The sequence below is a fragment of the Trachurus trachurus genome (assembly GCF_905171665.1).
Source record: "Trachurus trachurus genome assembly, chromosome: 3".
NCBI classification, from domain to species: domain Eukaryota; kingdom Metazoa; phylum Chordata; class Actinopteri; order Carangiformes; family Carangidae; genus Trachurus; species Trachurus trachurus.
Genome location: NC_139893.1, coordinates 36,559,661 through 36,574,104, shown reverse-complemented (window position 1 = coordinate 36,574,104; position 14,444 = coordinate 36,559,661). Strand labels below are relative to the sequence as shown.

At 41.1% G+C, this 14,444-nt stretch overlaps 1 protein-coding gene across 1 annotated transcript; it reads right to left on the bottom strand.

The window, feature by feature from the left end:
* Positions 1-2,276: 2,276 nt before the first annotated feature.
* On the bottom strand, positions 2,277-12,717 carry LOC311001771 (N-acetyllactosaminide alpha-1,3-galactosyltransferase-like; the record flags this gene model as incomplete). Its single annotated transcript, XM_083992923.1, has 4 exons — positions 2,277-2,961; positions 3,434-3,571; positions 11,698-11,790; positions 12,629-12,717. The coding sequence occupies 4 exons, from the start codon at positions 12,715-12,717 to the stop codon at positions 2,277-2,279; spliced, it is 1,005 nt and encodes a 334-aa protein (XP_083849049.1).
* Between the last annotated feature and the right edge of the window lie 1,727 nt (positions 12,718-14,444).

Below are 14,444 nucleotides of genomic sequence, written 5' to 3'. Positions count from 1 at the left end.
AATTCCCAAAGGAGAAACACAAATCCTTAATTCACAACAATCAGTTGAATATGCCAACTTCATAATCCTAAACTCACAAAGTTTGGTGTTGCCCACTTGAGGTAGACGTGACATTAGCTCCCTCGAGTGGTGTAAGGGGGAACTGCACAATATTGTTATTTTTCTGGTATTCACTCTTCAAACTGTGAAGCTGTGCTGCAGTCTGAACGTTGTCTTGACCTGGTTTCCAATGGCTGAATTTAATAGGGTATAACAGACTTTAATGCCCCCCAACACACGCACAAGCTTGTCAATAGACTTAGATAAACTGTAGACATTCCAAAGAAGAAAAAAAAGTTGGAATCTGTTTGACATAGCCTTTCAACCAAAAGGGCTACCCATTTGCTGTGTATGCAAGCAAGCAAGTTATGATGATAAACTGCCCCCTCCGCTCTGGTATATCTTTGACAGGGTGATTGGAACGGTGGAGCAGGGTGTGCTGATGTGCCAGATGGTGGCAGTCTATGAATAATGCATCATCGTCTTCAGTCAGACAGGCCCAAGCTGATCTGAGGTCAGCTGAATGACACAGGTTGCTTTTGTGTAGTTCATGCTAAGGGGTGTGGTGGGCCACGCATGGGTGAGATGGTCAGACTGGTTCTTGACATGTTATATTCATTTCTATCCTCAGTCGATGTGAGGGTCTAAGGACAGAGGATGTTGTTACGATGCCATGTAAAGCCCTTTGAGACAAACTGTTTGTAAAAACGGGCTATACAAATAAATTGCCTTGCCTTGCCTTGCCTCTATCTCATTACGGTGCAGCAAACAGAAGACAGTTTTGATGGCAGTCCACAGACAATGTGGTGCCTTAGTTAGTAGTCATCATAGTCATCATCTACTGTTCTCTCACCAAACCAAACATTGTCAGTTAGGATATTATTCATTTGAAATAACCTGAAACAAATGAGCAAATTTGTAGTGGAGCACCCAATAAAATAAGATAAGATAATCCTTTTTTTGTATGTACAACGTTGCAGTAGCAGACAACAGACTAATGACTAATAACATTAAGAAAAATATATACATACTTTCCAACCCAATCATGTTTTTGTGTTGAGAACAGCTCACCCATTTTGGGTGAAGGAGCCGGACATTCATGGCGCTCTAGTCCAGCCAGAATGTCCCTCATGGGGTTGGAGCCATTGTCCATCAGTGATGACAATCATTCTCATCATTCATTCATCATTCTCCTCTCTCCAATGATTTCCACCAGGTCCAGTGGACACCCCAGGACAGAGATGGAATTCTTGTCCAATTTGTTAAGTCTCTTCCTGTCTGAGATGCTGAGATGCTTCTGCTCCAGCAGACCAAACAATAAAAAATAACTGATGCCACAACAGTGTCATAGATGGTCTTTAAGGAGTGCCACTCCAAACGACCTCACCCTTCTGAGCAGATATAGTCTGTTCTGACCCTTTACAGTATTATTATCAATAAAGTCCAGTTCGTAAATGAACACGAAAGTACTTATAAGATGCAAGCATATCAATGTCCATATTCATCCATGAGGGATATGGGTTTTTACACCTTCAGAAATCCAACACCAGCTCTTTAGTTTTCCGCATTCATCTGGAGGTGATTCCGCAGGCACCAGTCTTCAATGATTAGTTATATGACCCAGTAAAAGGTTTAAGAATAAATGACTAGAATTTAAAGAGGAACTATAGCTTAACAATGCTAAAAAAATGTTTTTGCCTTAATTAAACAGCTTTGGAGTAATTGTGATGGTTTAATAAATGTCTGCCTCCCATGTGCGTGTCACTTACTGCGTCACAGTGACACAAACGCGCCCCGTAACCCGTAATCTCTTGTTGATGACAGATTAAACTACACAAATATATACTCTTTACATCATATATAAAAGTGTAACGTTATCCACCACTCTATTGATTGATTTTTCATCAGCTTTGTTGTAAACAAATGCACATGGCCCAGAGGAAAGCGACCAGACTTGTATAGTTCCTCTTTAATTCCACTGCTTTTAGATGTGAGACCAGGGAAGTGAAGCAAACCTTGTGTGGATTTTGTGCCAATAACCAGTCCTTGTAGTAAACACTTTTTTTCCCCACAAATTCATTCAAGTTCACCCTCTGTGAGCCACTCAATTTTTTTTTATTTTTTTTTATTTAACCTTTATTTAACCAGGAATAATCCCATTAAGATTCAGAATCTCTTTTGCAAGGGGGTCCTGGCCAAGAGAGCAGCACAGTAGGTCCACATAACTCTACTCTACTCTACCGAGTACGGAGTGTGTCATAATGTTTCTGTGCCCATACCAGGCGGGTGATGTGTATGTCCTTGTTTCCACCAATGTTCTGGTCCCAGCAATACTCAGGGGAGAGCAGCTTGCTTGGTTTGTGGAGCCAGAAGTACTTGTTTAGATGACTTTCATCATGCCACAGAGCCTCCACATTATTTAATTTGTCCTCCACGATGCTTTGATAGCAGGCATCAACTAATTTCTTGACATTTTCCCAGAATCCTCCAAAGATAGCAGCATGGTAGTAGAAATCTCCAGTTTCCATGTAGGCTTTTGATGTTGTGTTTCTCTCATAGGTGAATCTGTGCTGTGGAAGTTTGTAAAAGTGGGCATGGAGCAAAGCCACAGAATCGCCTAGAGCCTCTGGGCCAAATCTCCCTTTAAACTCTTGATCCACATCAAAGCAGAAGACATAATCAAAGTGGTGACGAATCTCTGATTCTATGACTTCTGATATTGTCTTCATGCGCATCATAGAGATGTCCTGCCACCTTGAGTGCTTTTCCACATGCTTAATCTTTAGGCTTCGCTGAGGAGCTAGCTCAATGTGTGGTACCTCCTTTGGTAGATCTGTAAATATGTAATAAGTCACTGGTAAACTCAACATAAAGTGTTGTTCTGCAGAGGTTAGGAAGGTCTTGAGGTATGCATCCAGGTACCTTAGAAACAGACAGAAAAGATAATCAATGCTGATCCTATAAATCATAATTATGTGAAAATACCACAAAACATTATGTTTTTTTTCCATTCCATCTTATCGCTTTTAGTCTTCATCAATAGTAAAATATTTTCTTTGGATTTCCGAACATTGCACATGATGCCGCAGAAGTGGAAGTGTTCACCAACAGTGAAAACAATGTGTGTGCCCATTCGAATGGGCACATAAAATCTGAGGGATGACGTAGGGTTCAGGGGATTCTCTGGAACACTATGAAACAGGGCATTAAAAAGGAAGAATAAAACAAATATCCCTCTTCCTCTACCGTCGGAAAAAAACATTGTGACATATCAAGTTGGTCTTTAATATATTTACCGTATGTTCAGTCTGTAACTGGTCTAACTGTACTTTTTGTTCCGGTGGTTTCTTCTGCACCCAGGTATTGAAAAATAATATAAACACAATGTACTAACCTTCCTACAGCAAACACAGTGAGGGCCACAGAAGAATGGTGTTTGACATGCATTTGGTCGAGAAGATGGGGGTTAAACACTCCCTCCCAGATGATGGGAGCTTTCCAAGATGTGATCGTCTGAACGTCTTTTCTTGCTCTGAAAAGACAGATGATGATATTCTATAGGTCAATGGTCCCGGTTTAAGGAGGATTCTAAAATGTGCAATTTAATTTCATTAATGGATAGTTAAGTGGATGAATTGTTTGAAAGAAAAAATGCCAAATGTATGTATGTAAATGACTGTCTCATGGTCAAAGACCTAATATATGGAAAGCCGTTTTAGTCATAGTGAAATAAATTAATAAATGCATAAATAAATAAATATAGCCATGAAATGAGTCCCGAATTAAATAAATAGGATGATAAATAGATATAAATGAAATATAAATACATATATTTTTTCAGGAGACTACTTTCTAATGCCTCATTTATTTATTTCCAGATACTTTTATTCCCTAATGTCACATTTATTTATTTCCGGGGACTTTTATTTCATAACATCACATTTATTTATTTATTTCTGGCGACTTTCATTTCATAACGTCACATTTATTCCAATGCTCTTTTATTTCATGCTGCAATATTCAAATGAGGGGGTGGGGTTATCTGGACCCTTTGAGAGTAAAACATCACACGACGGCCTATTCACCTTACAGTATTTTGCGCTGGATCTAATGTGCGGAAGTGCTGTTGTTGTGAATTGTTGAACAATCCACTTCCCTATCCACTTCGCTATGTGTTAGTACTGGTACTCTGGTTGAGAAGAACAAGTATGTTTACGTGTCTGCTCTGCTCTTTCCCAGAGAAGCAGTAGCTTACGTGAATTTGTCATTACCGGTCCCATTGCTGTCGGACCGCAGTAACCGTCATCGTTGCCGCTGGTAGCGGTGCGTAGCAGCTCCAGAGCTCGGGTGATTGATAACGTCATCACTGGTGGATGTGGCGCGGTAAAGTTGGTTTTATATTCGACATTCGCTAGTTTTTTCTGTTTCTAACTTTAATAGCGTCATGAAAACTGCACCGATTTCATCCAGGTTGATATTATTTTGTAGAGATCAGTGAGCCACACATTTCACAGGTCTCATCAACTCACCAACCTCAGTGGCTGTGGCGAAAACTCAAAGGAACAGCGCTGAATGTCTTTCCGAGTATTGTGCGGCAGCCGGGGCGCTTAGGGACCGTCGTAAAATTGCAATGTCGGATTTTTCCCGTTTGAAAAAATAAAAATAATAACAACAACACAGAAATAATGTCATTACCACAAAGCTAAGAGTTTCACAGCATTTTATTATTCACTCATATTCAATAGCGCCACCATTTGGTCAGTTATTAAGCATTTTACCTTTGGGCTGATAACATGAATATTTCTTGATTTTATTTTGAAATAGCTCTCTGGAATTTCAACTTACAAACACCATTCCACTTCTCATTTGTTTGTAAGGTTGGTATTGATCTTTCACAACCATTATCTCCCAGAAAATCATGTTTAAAAAAATCCAAAAACAATTTATCCATTGACATCATTTTATGAATATTTCTTGATTTTATTTTGAAATAGCTCTCTGGAATTTCAACTTACAAACACCATTCCACTTCTCATTTGTTTGTAAGGTTGGTATTGATCTTTCACAACCATTATCTCCCAGAAAATCATGTTAAAGAAAATCCCCAAACAATTAGTATCCATTTACCTTATTTTATGAATATTTCTTGATTTTATTTTGAAATAGCTCTCTGGAATTTCAACCTACAAACACCATTCTACTTCTCATTTGTTTGTAAGGTTGGTATTGATCTTTCACAACCATTATCTCCCAGAAAATCATGTTAAAAAAAATCCCCACACAATTAGTATCCATTGACCTTATTTTATGAATATTTCTTGATTTTATTTTGAAATAGCTCTCTGGAATTTCAACTTACAAACACCATTCTACTTCTCATTTGTTTGTAAGGTTGGTATTGATCTTTCACAACCATTATCTCCCAGAAAATCATGTAAGAAAAAATCCCCAAACAATTAGTATCCATTGACCTTACTTTATGAATATTTCTTGATTTTATTTTGAAATAGCTCTCTGGAATTTCAACCTACAAACACCATTCGACTTCTCATTTGTTTGTAAGGTTGGTATTGATCTTTCACAACCATTATCTCCCAGAAAATCATGGGAGAATATCCTAGAAACAATTAGTATCCATTGAACATTGTCTATGATTTTATATATTTTATTTTGAAATACCTCCATCCATCCATCCATCCATCCATCCATCCATCCATCCATCCATCCATCCACCCATCCATCCATCCATCCATCCATCCATTTATTTTCTTCCGCTTCTTCCGGATCCGGGTCGCGGGGGCAGCAGTCGGAGCAGGGATCCCCAGACTTCCCTCTCCCCGGACACTTCTTCCAGCTCTTCTGGGGGGACCCCAAGGCGTTCCCAGGCCAGCCGAGTGACATAGTCACTCCAGCGTGTCCTGGGTCTTCCTCGGGGCCTGCTCCCGGTGGGACATGCCCGGAACACCTACTTCTCAACTGTTTGTTAGGTTGGTATTGATCTTTTACAATCATTGTCTCCCAGAAAATCATGTAAAATGTATCCCAGAAACAATTAGTATTCATCGAGCATACATACGTATTTCTTGGTTTTATTTATTCCACAGAGTTATTTCAAAATACTATCGGGGGATCACACTCCTCAGCCTCCCGGGGAAAGTCTATTCTAGGGTACTGGAGAGGAGAATTCGATCGATAGTCGAGCCTTGGATTCAGGAAGAACAATGCGGTTTTCATCCTGGCTGTGGAACGCTGGACCAGCTCTATACCTTCTGCTGAGGACTGTACGGTCCCTGTATGGTGCGTGTTGGCCTCCGGCAGGGCTGCCCTTTGTCACCGGTTCTGTTCATTATTTTTATGGACAGAATTTCTAGGTGCAGCCAAGGGCCGGAGGGGGTCGGGTTCGGGAGCCACTTGATTTCATCTCTGCTTTTTGCGGATGATGTTGTCTTGTTGGCTCTCTCGAGCCAGGACCTTCAGCATGCACTGGGGCGGTTTGCAGCCGAGTGTGAAGCAGCTGGGATTAGAATCAGCACCTCTAAGTCCGAGGCCATGGTTCTCGACCGGAAAAAGGTGGCTTGCACCCTCCAGGGCGGGGGAGAGTTCCTGCCTCAGGTGGAGGAGTTTAAGTATCTTGGGGTCTTGTTCACGAGTGAGGGGAGAATGGAGTGCGAGATCGACAGGCGGATCGGTGCGGTGGCCGCAGTAATGTGGTCATTGTATCGGTCCATCGTGGTGAAGAAGGAGCTGAGCCGAAAGGCAAAGCTCTCGATTTACCGGTCGATCTACGTTCCCACCCTCACCTATGGTCATGAACTCTGGGTCATGACCGAAAGAACTGGATCCCGGATACAAGCGGCCGAAATGAGTTTCCTCCGCAGGGTGGCGGGGCGCTCCCTTAGAGATAGGGTGAGGAGCTCCATCACCCGGGAGGAGCCGCTGCTCCTCCACATCGAGAGGAGCCAGCTGAGGTGGCTCGGGCATCTGTATAGGATGCCCCCTGGACGCCTCCCTCGTGAGGTGTTCCGGGCATGTCCCACCGGGAGGAGGCCCCGAGGAAGACCCAGGACACGCTGGAGTGACTATGTCACTCGGCTGGCCTGGGAACGCCTTGGGGTCCCCCCAGAAGAGCTGGAAGAAGTGTCCGGGGAGAGGGAAGTCTGGGGATCCCTGCTCCGACTGCTGCCCCCGCGACCCGGATCCGGAAGAAGCGGAAGAAAATAAATGGATGGATGGATGGATGGATGGATGGATGGATGGATGGATGGATGGAGGTATTTCAAAATAAAATATATAAAATCATAGACAATGTTCAATGGATACTAATTGTTTCTAGGATATTCTCCCATGATTTTCTGGGAGATAATGGTTGTGAAAGATCAATACCAACCTTAGAAACAAATGAGAAGTAGAATGGTGTTTGTAGTTTGAAATTCCAGAGAGCTATTTCAAAATAAAATCAAGAAATATTCATAAAATAAGGTCAATGGATACTAATTGTGTGGGTTTTTTTTTTAGATGATTTTCTGGGAGATAAAGGTTGTGAAAGATCAATACCAACCTTACAAACAAATGAGAAGTAGAATGGTGTTTGTAAGTTGAAATTCCAGAGAGCTATTTCAAAATAAAATCAAGAAATATTCATAAAATAAGGTCAATGGATACTAATTGTGTGGGGATTTTTTCTTACATGATTTTCTGGGAGATAATGGTTGTGAAAGATCAATACCAACCTTAGAAACAAATGAGAAGTAGAATGGTGTTTGTAGGTTGAAATTCCAGAGAACTATTTCAAAATAAAATCAAGAAATATTCATACACAATGTTCATTGAATACTAATTGTTTGTGGATTTTCTTTTAACATGATTTTCTGGGAGATAATGGTTGTGGAAGATCAATACCAACCTTACAAACAAATGAGAAGTGGAATGGTGTTTGTAAGTTGAAATTCCAGAGAGCTATTTCAAAATAAAATCAAGAAATATTCATAAAATAAGGTCAATGGATACTAATTGTGTGGAGATTTTTTTTTAAACATGATTTTCTGGGAGATAATGGTTGTGGAAGATAAATACCAACCTTACAAACAAATGAGAAGTGGAATGGTGTTTGTAAGTTGAAATTCCAGAGAGCTATTTCAAAATAAAATCAAGAAATATTCATAAAATAAGGGCAATGGATACTAATTGTGTGGGGATTTTTTTTTAACGTGATTTTCTGGGAGATAATGGTTGTGAAAGACCAATACCAGCCTTAGAAACAAATGAGAAGTGGAATGGTGTTTGTAATGGTGTAATTCCAGAGAGCTATTTCAAAATAAAATCAAGAAATATTCATGTTATCAGCCCAAAGGTAAAATGCTTAACTCTTTCACTGCCAAAGACGAGTTATCTCGTCTTAGCGAATCCAAGCATAGTCTGCCAAAGACGAGATAACTCGTCTTAGCGTTTTTTTAATGGCAACGCCATGTTGAATGTCTTGCCCTACTCCTCTGTGAAGATCAGACTTGTATCATCAAAATAAAGTGCAGAAAAACACATTTGGATTGACATATAAAAAATATATATCGTATTTCTCCCCCCTCGCGGAGCGGAGCGGGTGTCTGACTGCAGCGGCGCCGCTCCGTGACACTCTGGCCGCATGAGAGCTTCGGGGGCGGCGGCGGGGCTCATGGCGGCTCGGCAGCTCGGCGAAGCTCCGTGCAGCTCCGTGATACAAAGCACAAACGTTAGTAACAACAACCCCGTTGATCGCTCGTCGTTAGTCGTCAAGAGCGTTTGGAAAGTCGCCAGATTTTGCGAGAAATCACTCGGATAGCAGCTTGAAAATCCCACGATCTAGTGTGGATGAGGAGCGGACGGCGCCGGCGACGTGACGACGAGAGGTAAAGATGGTGGGAGTGTCTGTTGTGAGCGTCAGCGTACTGTCTGTGGCTGTGGGTTCAGGGGGCACGTCAGCCAGAGCTGTAGGCTCTGGTAGATGTGTGTGTGTAGATCATAGATGTGTGTGTGAGACAGAGAGAGTGAGTGAGACCGCTGCCTGCTGACCAGAGGAAGCTGGATCTGATCTAAAGTGCCGTGTTTCGGCTACAAAAACCTGTCAAACTGATCCGCGCACGCACACACACAGTCACACACGCACGCACACACACACACACACGTACATGCACACGCACACGTCACGTACGCACACACACTAAAAAAAGGAAAGAAAAAGTTGTAATTCAAAGAAAAGAAAGAAAAGAGGCTGGAGTAGTGTGTGTCAGTAGCTAAATGTTTTGTCTTTTGTCATCAAAAGTCATTTGTCAGTGTTGATTTAGTTGTTGTTTACAAGAGAACAACTGTACAGATAATATAAAGGAGCCAATTGTACTGGTTCACCTAAAAATGACACCCGACACAAAAACCTCTTTTTCTCAAGATTTTGGTGCCAAAATGGCATTTTGGGCTAAAGTAACCTATATTCAACTGCCAATTTCACAAGACTGGAACAAGATAGAAACAAACAGGTTTTTTAGCTGGAAAGTAGAGACCCTCATCTTTCCTTTGATGGGTTGAATGTGTATGTAGTAACAGTACATAATATATGGTGGGTCTACAGAAATCAGTCAAAAAGCTGGAAAATGCCTGGCAAGCTGGAGGAAGCTGCTGTGAGAATGGCTGGCAGTCAAAGAGTTAATAACTGACCAAATGGTGGCGCTATTGAATATGAGTGAATAATAAAATGCTGTGAAACTCTTAGCATTGTGGTAATGACAGTATTTCTGTTTTTTTTTTTTTTTTTTTTTTTCAAACGGGAAAAATCCGACATTGCAATTTTACGACGGTCCCTAAGCGCCCCGGCTGCCGCACAGTACTCGGAAAGACATTCAGCGCTGTTCCTTTGAGTTTTCGCCACAGCCACTGAGGTTGGTGAGTTGATGAGACCTGTGAAATGTGTGGCTCACTGGTCTCTACAAAATAATATCAACCTGGATGAAATCGGTGCAGTTTTCATGACGCTATTAGTTAGAAACAGAAAAAACTAGCGAATGTCGAATATAAAACCAATTTCACCTCGGTGGTGGATGTAGGCTATCACCGATCTATATCAACGATCACGTTTAGTTAGGAAACAGCAATCTCATGAAATGCGCTTGCAGCTTATTAAACATAAAGTGTTTGAGAAATCGGAGCCTACTGCCGTGAACGTGACTTTATAACCGCCAGCACTGCGGTGACATGGTGCAGCTGATGGAGGGATGTGACACACCGACCCACTCTCCCACTAACGGGTCCCAGTGACACACACACACACACATACACACAGACAAAATACTGCTGCAACAGGTATCACACCGGAGCGGTTCGTCTCCCTCTTCAATCTGCGCTCTGGTGTCCGGCAGACAAAGAGACTGGGCAGCCGACTGACTGTTTCTGTTTACAGCTGATTAATGAGCATCACCTCAGTAGCTCAAAATAAAAGTCGAGTGAAGTTTTCAACGCGGACTTGATGAATATGTGGTTGTATTGTATTATTAAGTTATTTATTTTACCAATAAAAAACAACAGCATTAGCTCCGCTGCATTAGTAGGCTATGGTTTAATAATCATTCAGACACTGCGGCACCCGTTCCTGCTGTTCTACGCTGGTTATACGTAAACCCGGTAACGACTTAAATATTTTCATTGCTGTTCATTATATATTTTCTTTGTGCAGGTTGCATGCTGCTAGCCTGCTCCACAATATTCCTGCCCCTCCACTTTGTGTTCGAGACATACTGCCATCTGCTCTTTACCCAGTTGCTGTGGCACGGCTGGTTAGCTACACAGCACATAACATTAGCCGTCAAACGACATGACCTCATAAGGCAGAGAGGCAATGTGTAACAACAACAGAAACTAGAAAAAACGAAATATGTTTAAAACACTATTCTCCTCCCCAAGTTATTGATCAAGTTGCTGAATAGCGGTCAACAATTCACAACAACAGCACTTCCGCATGTGATGTTTTACTCTGAAAGGGTCCAGATAACCCCGCCCCCTCATTTGAATATTGCTGCATGAAATAAAAGAGCAGTGAAATAAATGTGACGTTATGAAATAAAAGTCGCCAGAAATAAATAAATGTGACGTTATGAAATAAAAGTTGCCGGAAATAAATAAATGAGGCGTTAGAAAATAAAAGTCTCCTGAAAAAATAAAAATGTTATTTTTAAAATAAAAATATATGTATTTATATTTCATTTATATCTATTTATCATCCTATTTATTTAATTCGGGACTCATTTCATGGCTATATTTATTTATGCATTTATTAATTTATTTCATTATGACTAAACGGCTTTCCGTGAGCGACACAACAACACGTTCGCTAACGATACAATGCTACTGTGAGTAGTAGGTTCAGTAAAACCTAAAACCTTTCTCAGATAAAGGAGGAAAGAGAAGCAAAACAGCAGAACAAAAACTATGGAATGTGGATGTCAGATGGATGTAATTGTGGATGGGTGTAATTGTATTTTTGTGTAATTTTGAGAACCCTAAGTTAAGTAAGTTAGACTTACCTAAAAGTAAAAGTTATGTATGTACTAACAAATTAAGGTTTCTAAACAATATTACACCATTTGAATAAAATGTCCTAACTTCTGAACCTATGGCCAAAAAGGTTAGATCTCTTACCCAAAGTTTAGGGTGATGTTGAAATCATCGTCCGTCAGTTTTCTTTCACTGGACTCCAGCAGTTTGCCTTGAAGGTTGGGGCTTGTCAAATACCTGGTTTAAAAGAAACTGGAGTAAAACCATTTCGAAGTGATTCTTACAAATGAATTACATTGGCTGAAATTAGGCCTTTGGTACTTACCATAAATAGGGCAAGGGAATGAAAAACAACAGAAGCCAGAGCCATGACTTTGCAATGGGAAAACTGGAATGATGCAAAATCACACAAACACACAAAAAAATCCTTCAGTTAAACTGAAAATAAATAATGTAAATGTTGTAAAGTGCACACAGTGCATAATTGTTGAGTTTATCTGAGATCTACATGTTCCACAAGAGGAAATCGTTTTTGCAGAAAGACAGCATAAAACAAAACAACCTCACAAAGAGAAAAGTGTATACAGTAGGGGTGGTCTGGTCTGAGCCACTCATTAATTTTCATACAGAAAATGTTGTCACTGAGAGACCATCACTGGAGACATATCACTGAAAGTAAGAGACTACCTCATACCTCATAGCTGTGACAATGTGAACAGGTTTCCAGCAAATAAAGTTGGAAGAAAGTTAAAGTTCTCTGTTGGCTTGTGGATGAACTGGCACCTTCAAGAAAGTAACATTTAAGTGACACAGAAATAAAATTATTTACACACAGACATAACTGTTTAATACATTTTTAGTTCTGTCAAAGTTAATGTGTTAACATGTTAGAAATAATTAACGTTGTTTTGTTTACTTTGGTCACGTGTGCAGACAAACCAGGCGACGTCACTTCATTAAATATTCATATTTTTTCACGTGAGAAAGTAACCGTTTCAATCAACATGTGGCCAGTTTATCCAAATGACGCCTGTTTGGAAGTTAGCTCCGACGTTTTGGTAGAAGTGAAGTTCACATGTGGGAGAAGCGCCCGGGAGCAGCAGGTCGTCTCAGAGGCAGCAGCCGGTCTCCTGGGGTGATCGGCTGGTCAACCTGCGTCGTCATCCCGAGGGAGAAAACAAGCTGTTTAGAATTTATCTGCAGATTTTTAGAGGTTTACCACCGGCTGGTTACATTATTTTTAGGAGAGAAATGTTGGTCTCATTGATTTTTTGTTATATGTTTGTTCAGATGTTGACGGAAGAGCAGCGCTGTCTCTGGGCTCTATATGTACACAAATCACCCAATTTACATCAATGAATTAATGTTTTTTACCATGAACCGATTGGTCTACTCAGTTTAATTTACATAGGGAAATTCGGCGCGACATGCTTGTTTGTTCATGCACGTCCACCGCGCACAGCTCTGTCAAGTGTACAGTTCACGCCAGTGTAGTAAGAAAAAAAGGGGGGGGGGGGGGGAAATGTTGGCGCATGTGTGCAGAAGCGATAGTTGATAGTTTTGATATTGTACCTGCACTTCAACACATGTAGGGCCTGGGTTTTGTTATTATTTCTGCTAAGAGGATATAAGCAAGGTGCCTTTTTTGTGCCAAATTTGTACCTCACAGGAGATAAACTGTATTCAACGTTTAAAGAAAGCCATTAAATATACTTTCTTTGTGTTTATTCTACATAAATTTGATGATTGTACATTATAAATATTTGTTATAAGCTTCCGTCTTAAGTTGACAAATTCAATTAATTAATTCATAAATTAATCACGATTAATTAGCCTACCGAAAAATGTGCGATTAAACAAACATAGATATAAAACGTATCTCTTCCAGAGATGTCCATCTACAGTAAACCAAAGGGGTCTCTCTGACGGTCCCTAACACTCGCTTCCAACTAATTCTCTCACAATCCGCACTCCAAGTTTTTTATTTTTTTTTATTTTGACACTTAGCCTTCCTACAATATGCAACTAACTTTCTAAACACAGCAACAGGCCAGTTTAGAGGAATACACAAATGTGATTCCTGTCAGAGCCATCCCATAGTGATGGAGCAGTGATTTTATTTAATTCTAATACCATGACGTTATTTACACAGTCAGTAGGCTAATTCTGCACTTTGCGGCGGCGACTGTGTTTATTTTGCCTAGTCTGGCCTGGCGGAAGTGCGTTGCTGCGATTAGCCTCTGATTGGTCGGAACGAGCCACCCGGCACCCGGCGGAAGTCCCGCCTCCGTGCTGCAGCTTTCACAGTCCGCCCGGTAAAGGGAAACATCAACAAACAACAACAGGAACCGAACCATGGATCTATTATACATCCGTGTCTTGAACTGAACAGAAGACGAAATATCCGTCAGCGGTTGCCGACCGCCGTTAAACCGAATAAAAGAATAAATATCCGTCAACGGTTGCCGACCGCCGTTACACCGCGGACTGAAATCCAGTTTCCAACCGGCAATATTTTGCAAGCGCACCATTGCTACGGCACCGATCACAACGATTGTGACTGGTTGAAAGAATTCCAAACGGCCGGAGCGTTTTTTTCTCCGATCGCAGAATCATAGGCGGACCAGCCAGACTCTCCTTCTTCTCTGGAGGAAGGTCTGGCGAGCGAGACTAATTTTGCCTGGATTTAATGTTTCAGCTCTTCACGTTGCTGCAGGAATACTCTCTGCTCCTCGTTAGTGAAATACTCCGCACTGCTGCTCCAGCTGCTGTCAGACGTGTTCATGTCTGTGATTGGTCAGATGCTGCAAACTCCACCCGTTTCATGTGAACGCGCTCATACATTAGGCTACCTAGACTGGGAAACCCTGTGTTGACTTACCAAGTTACCA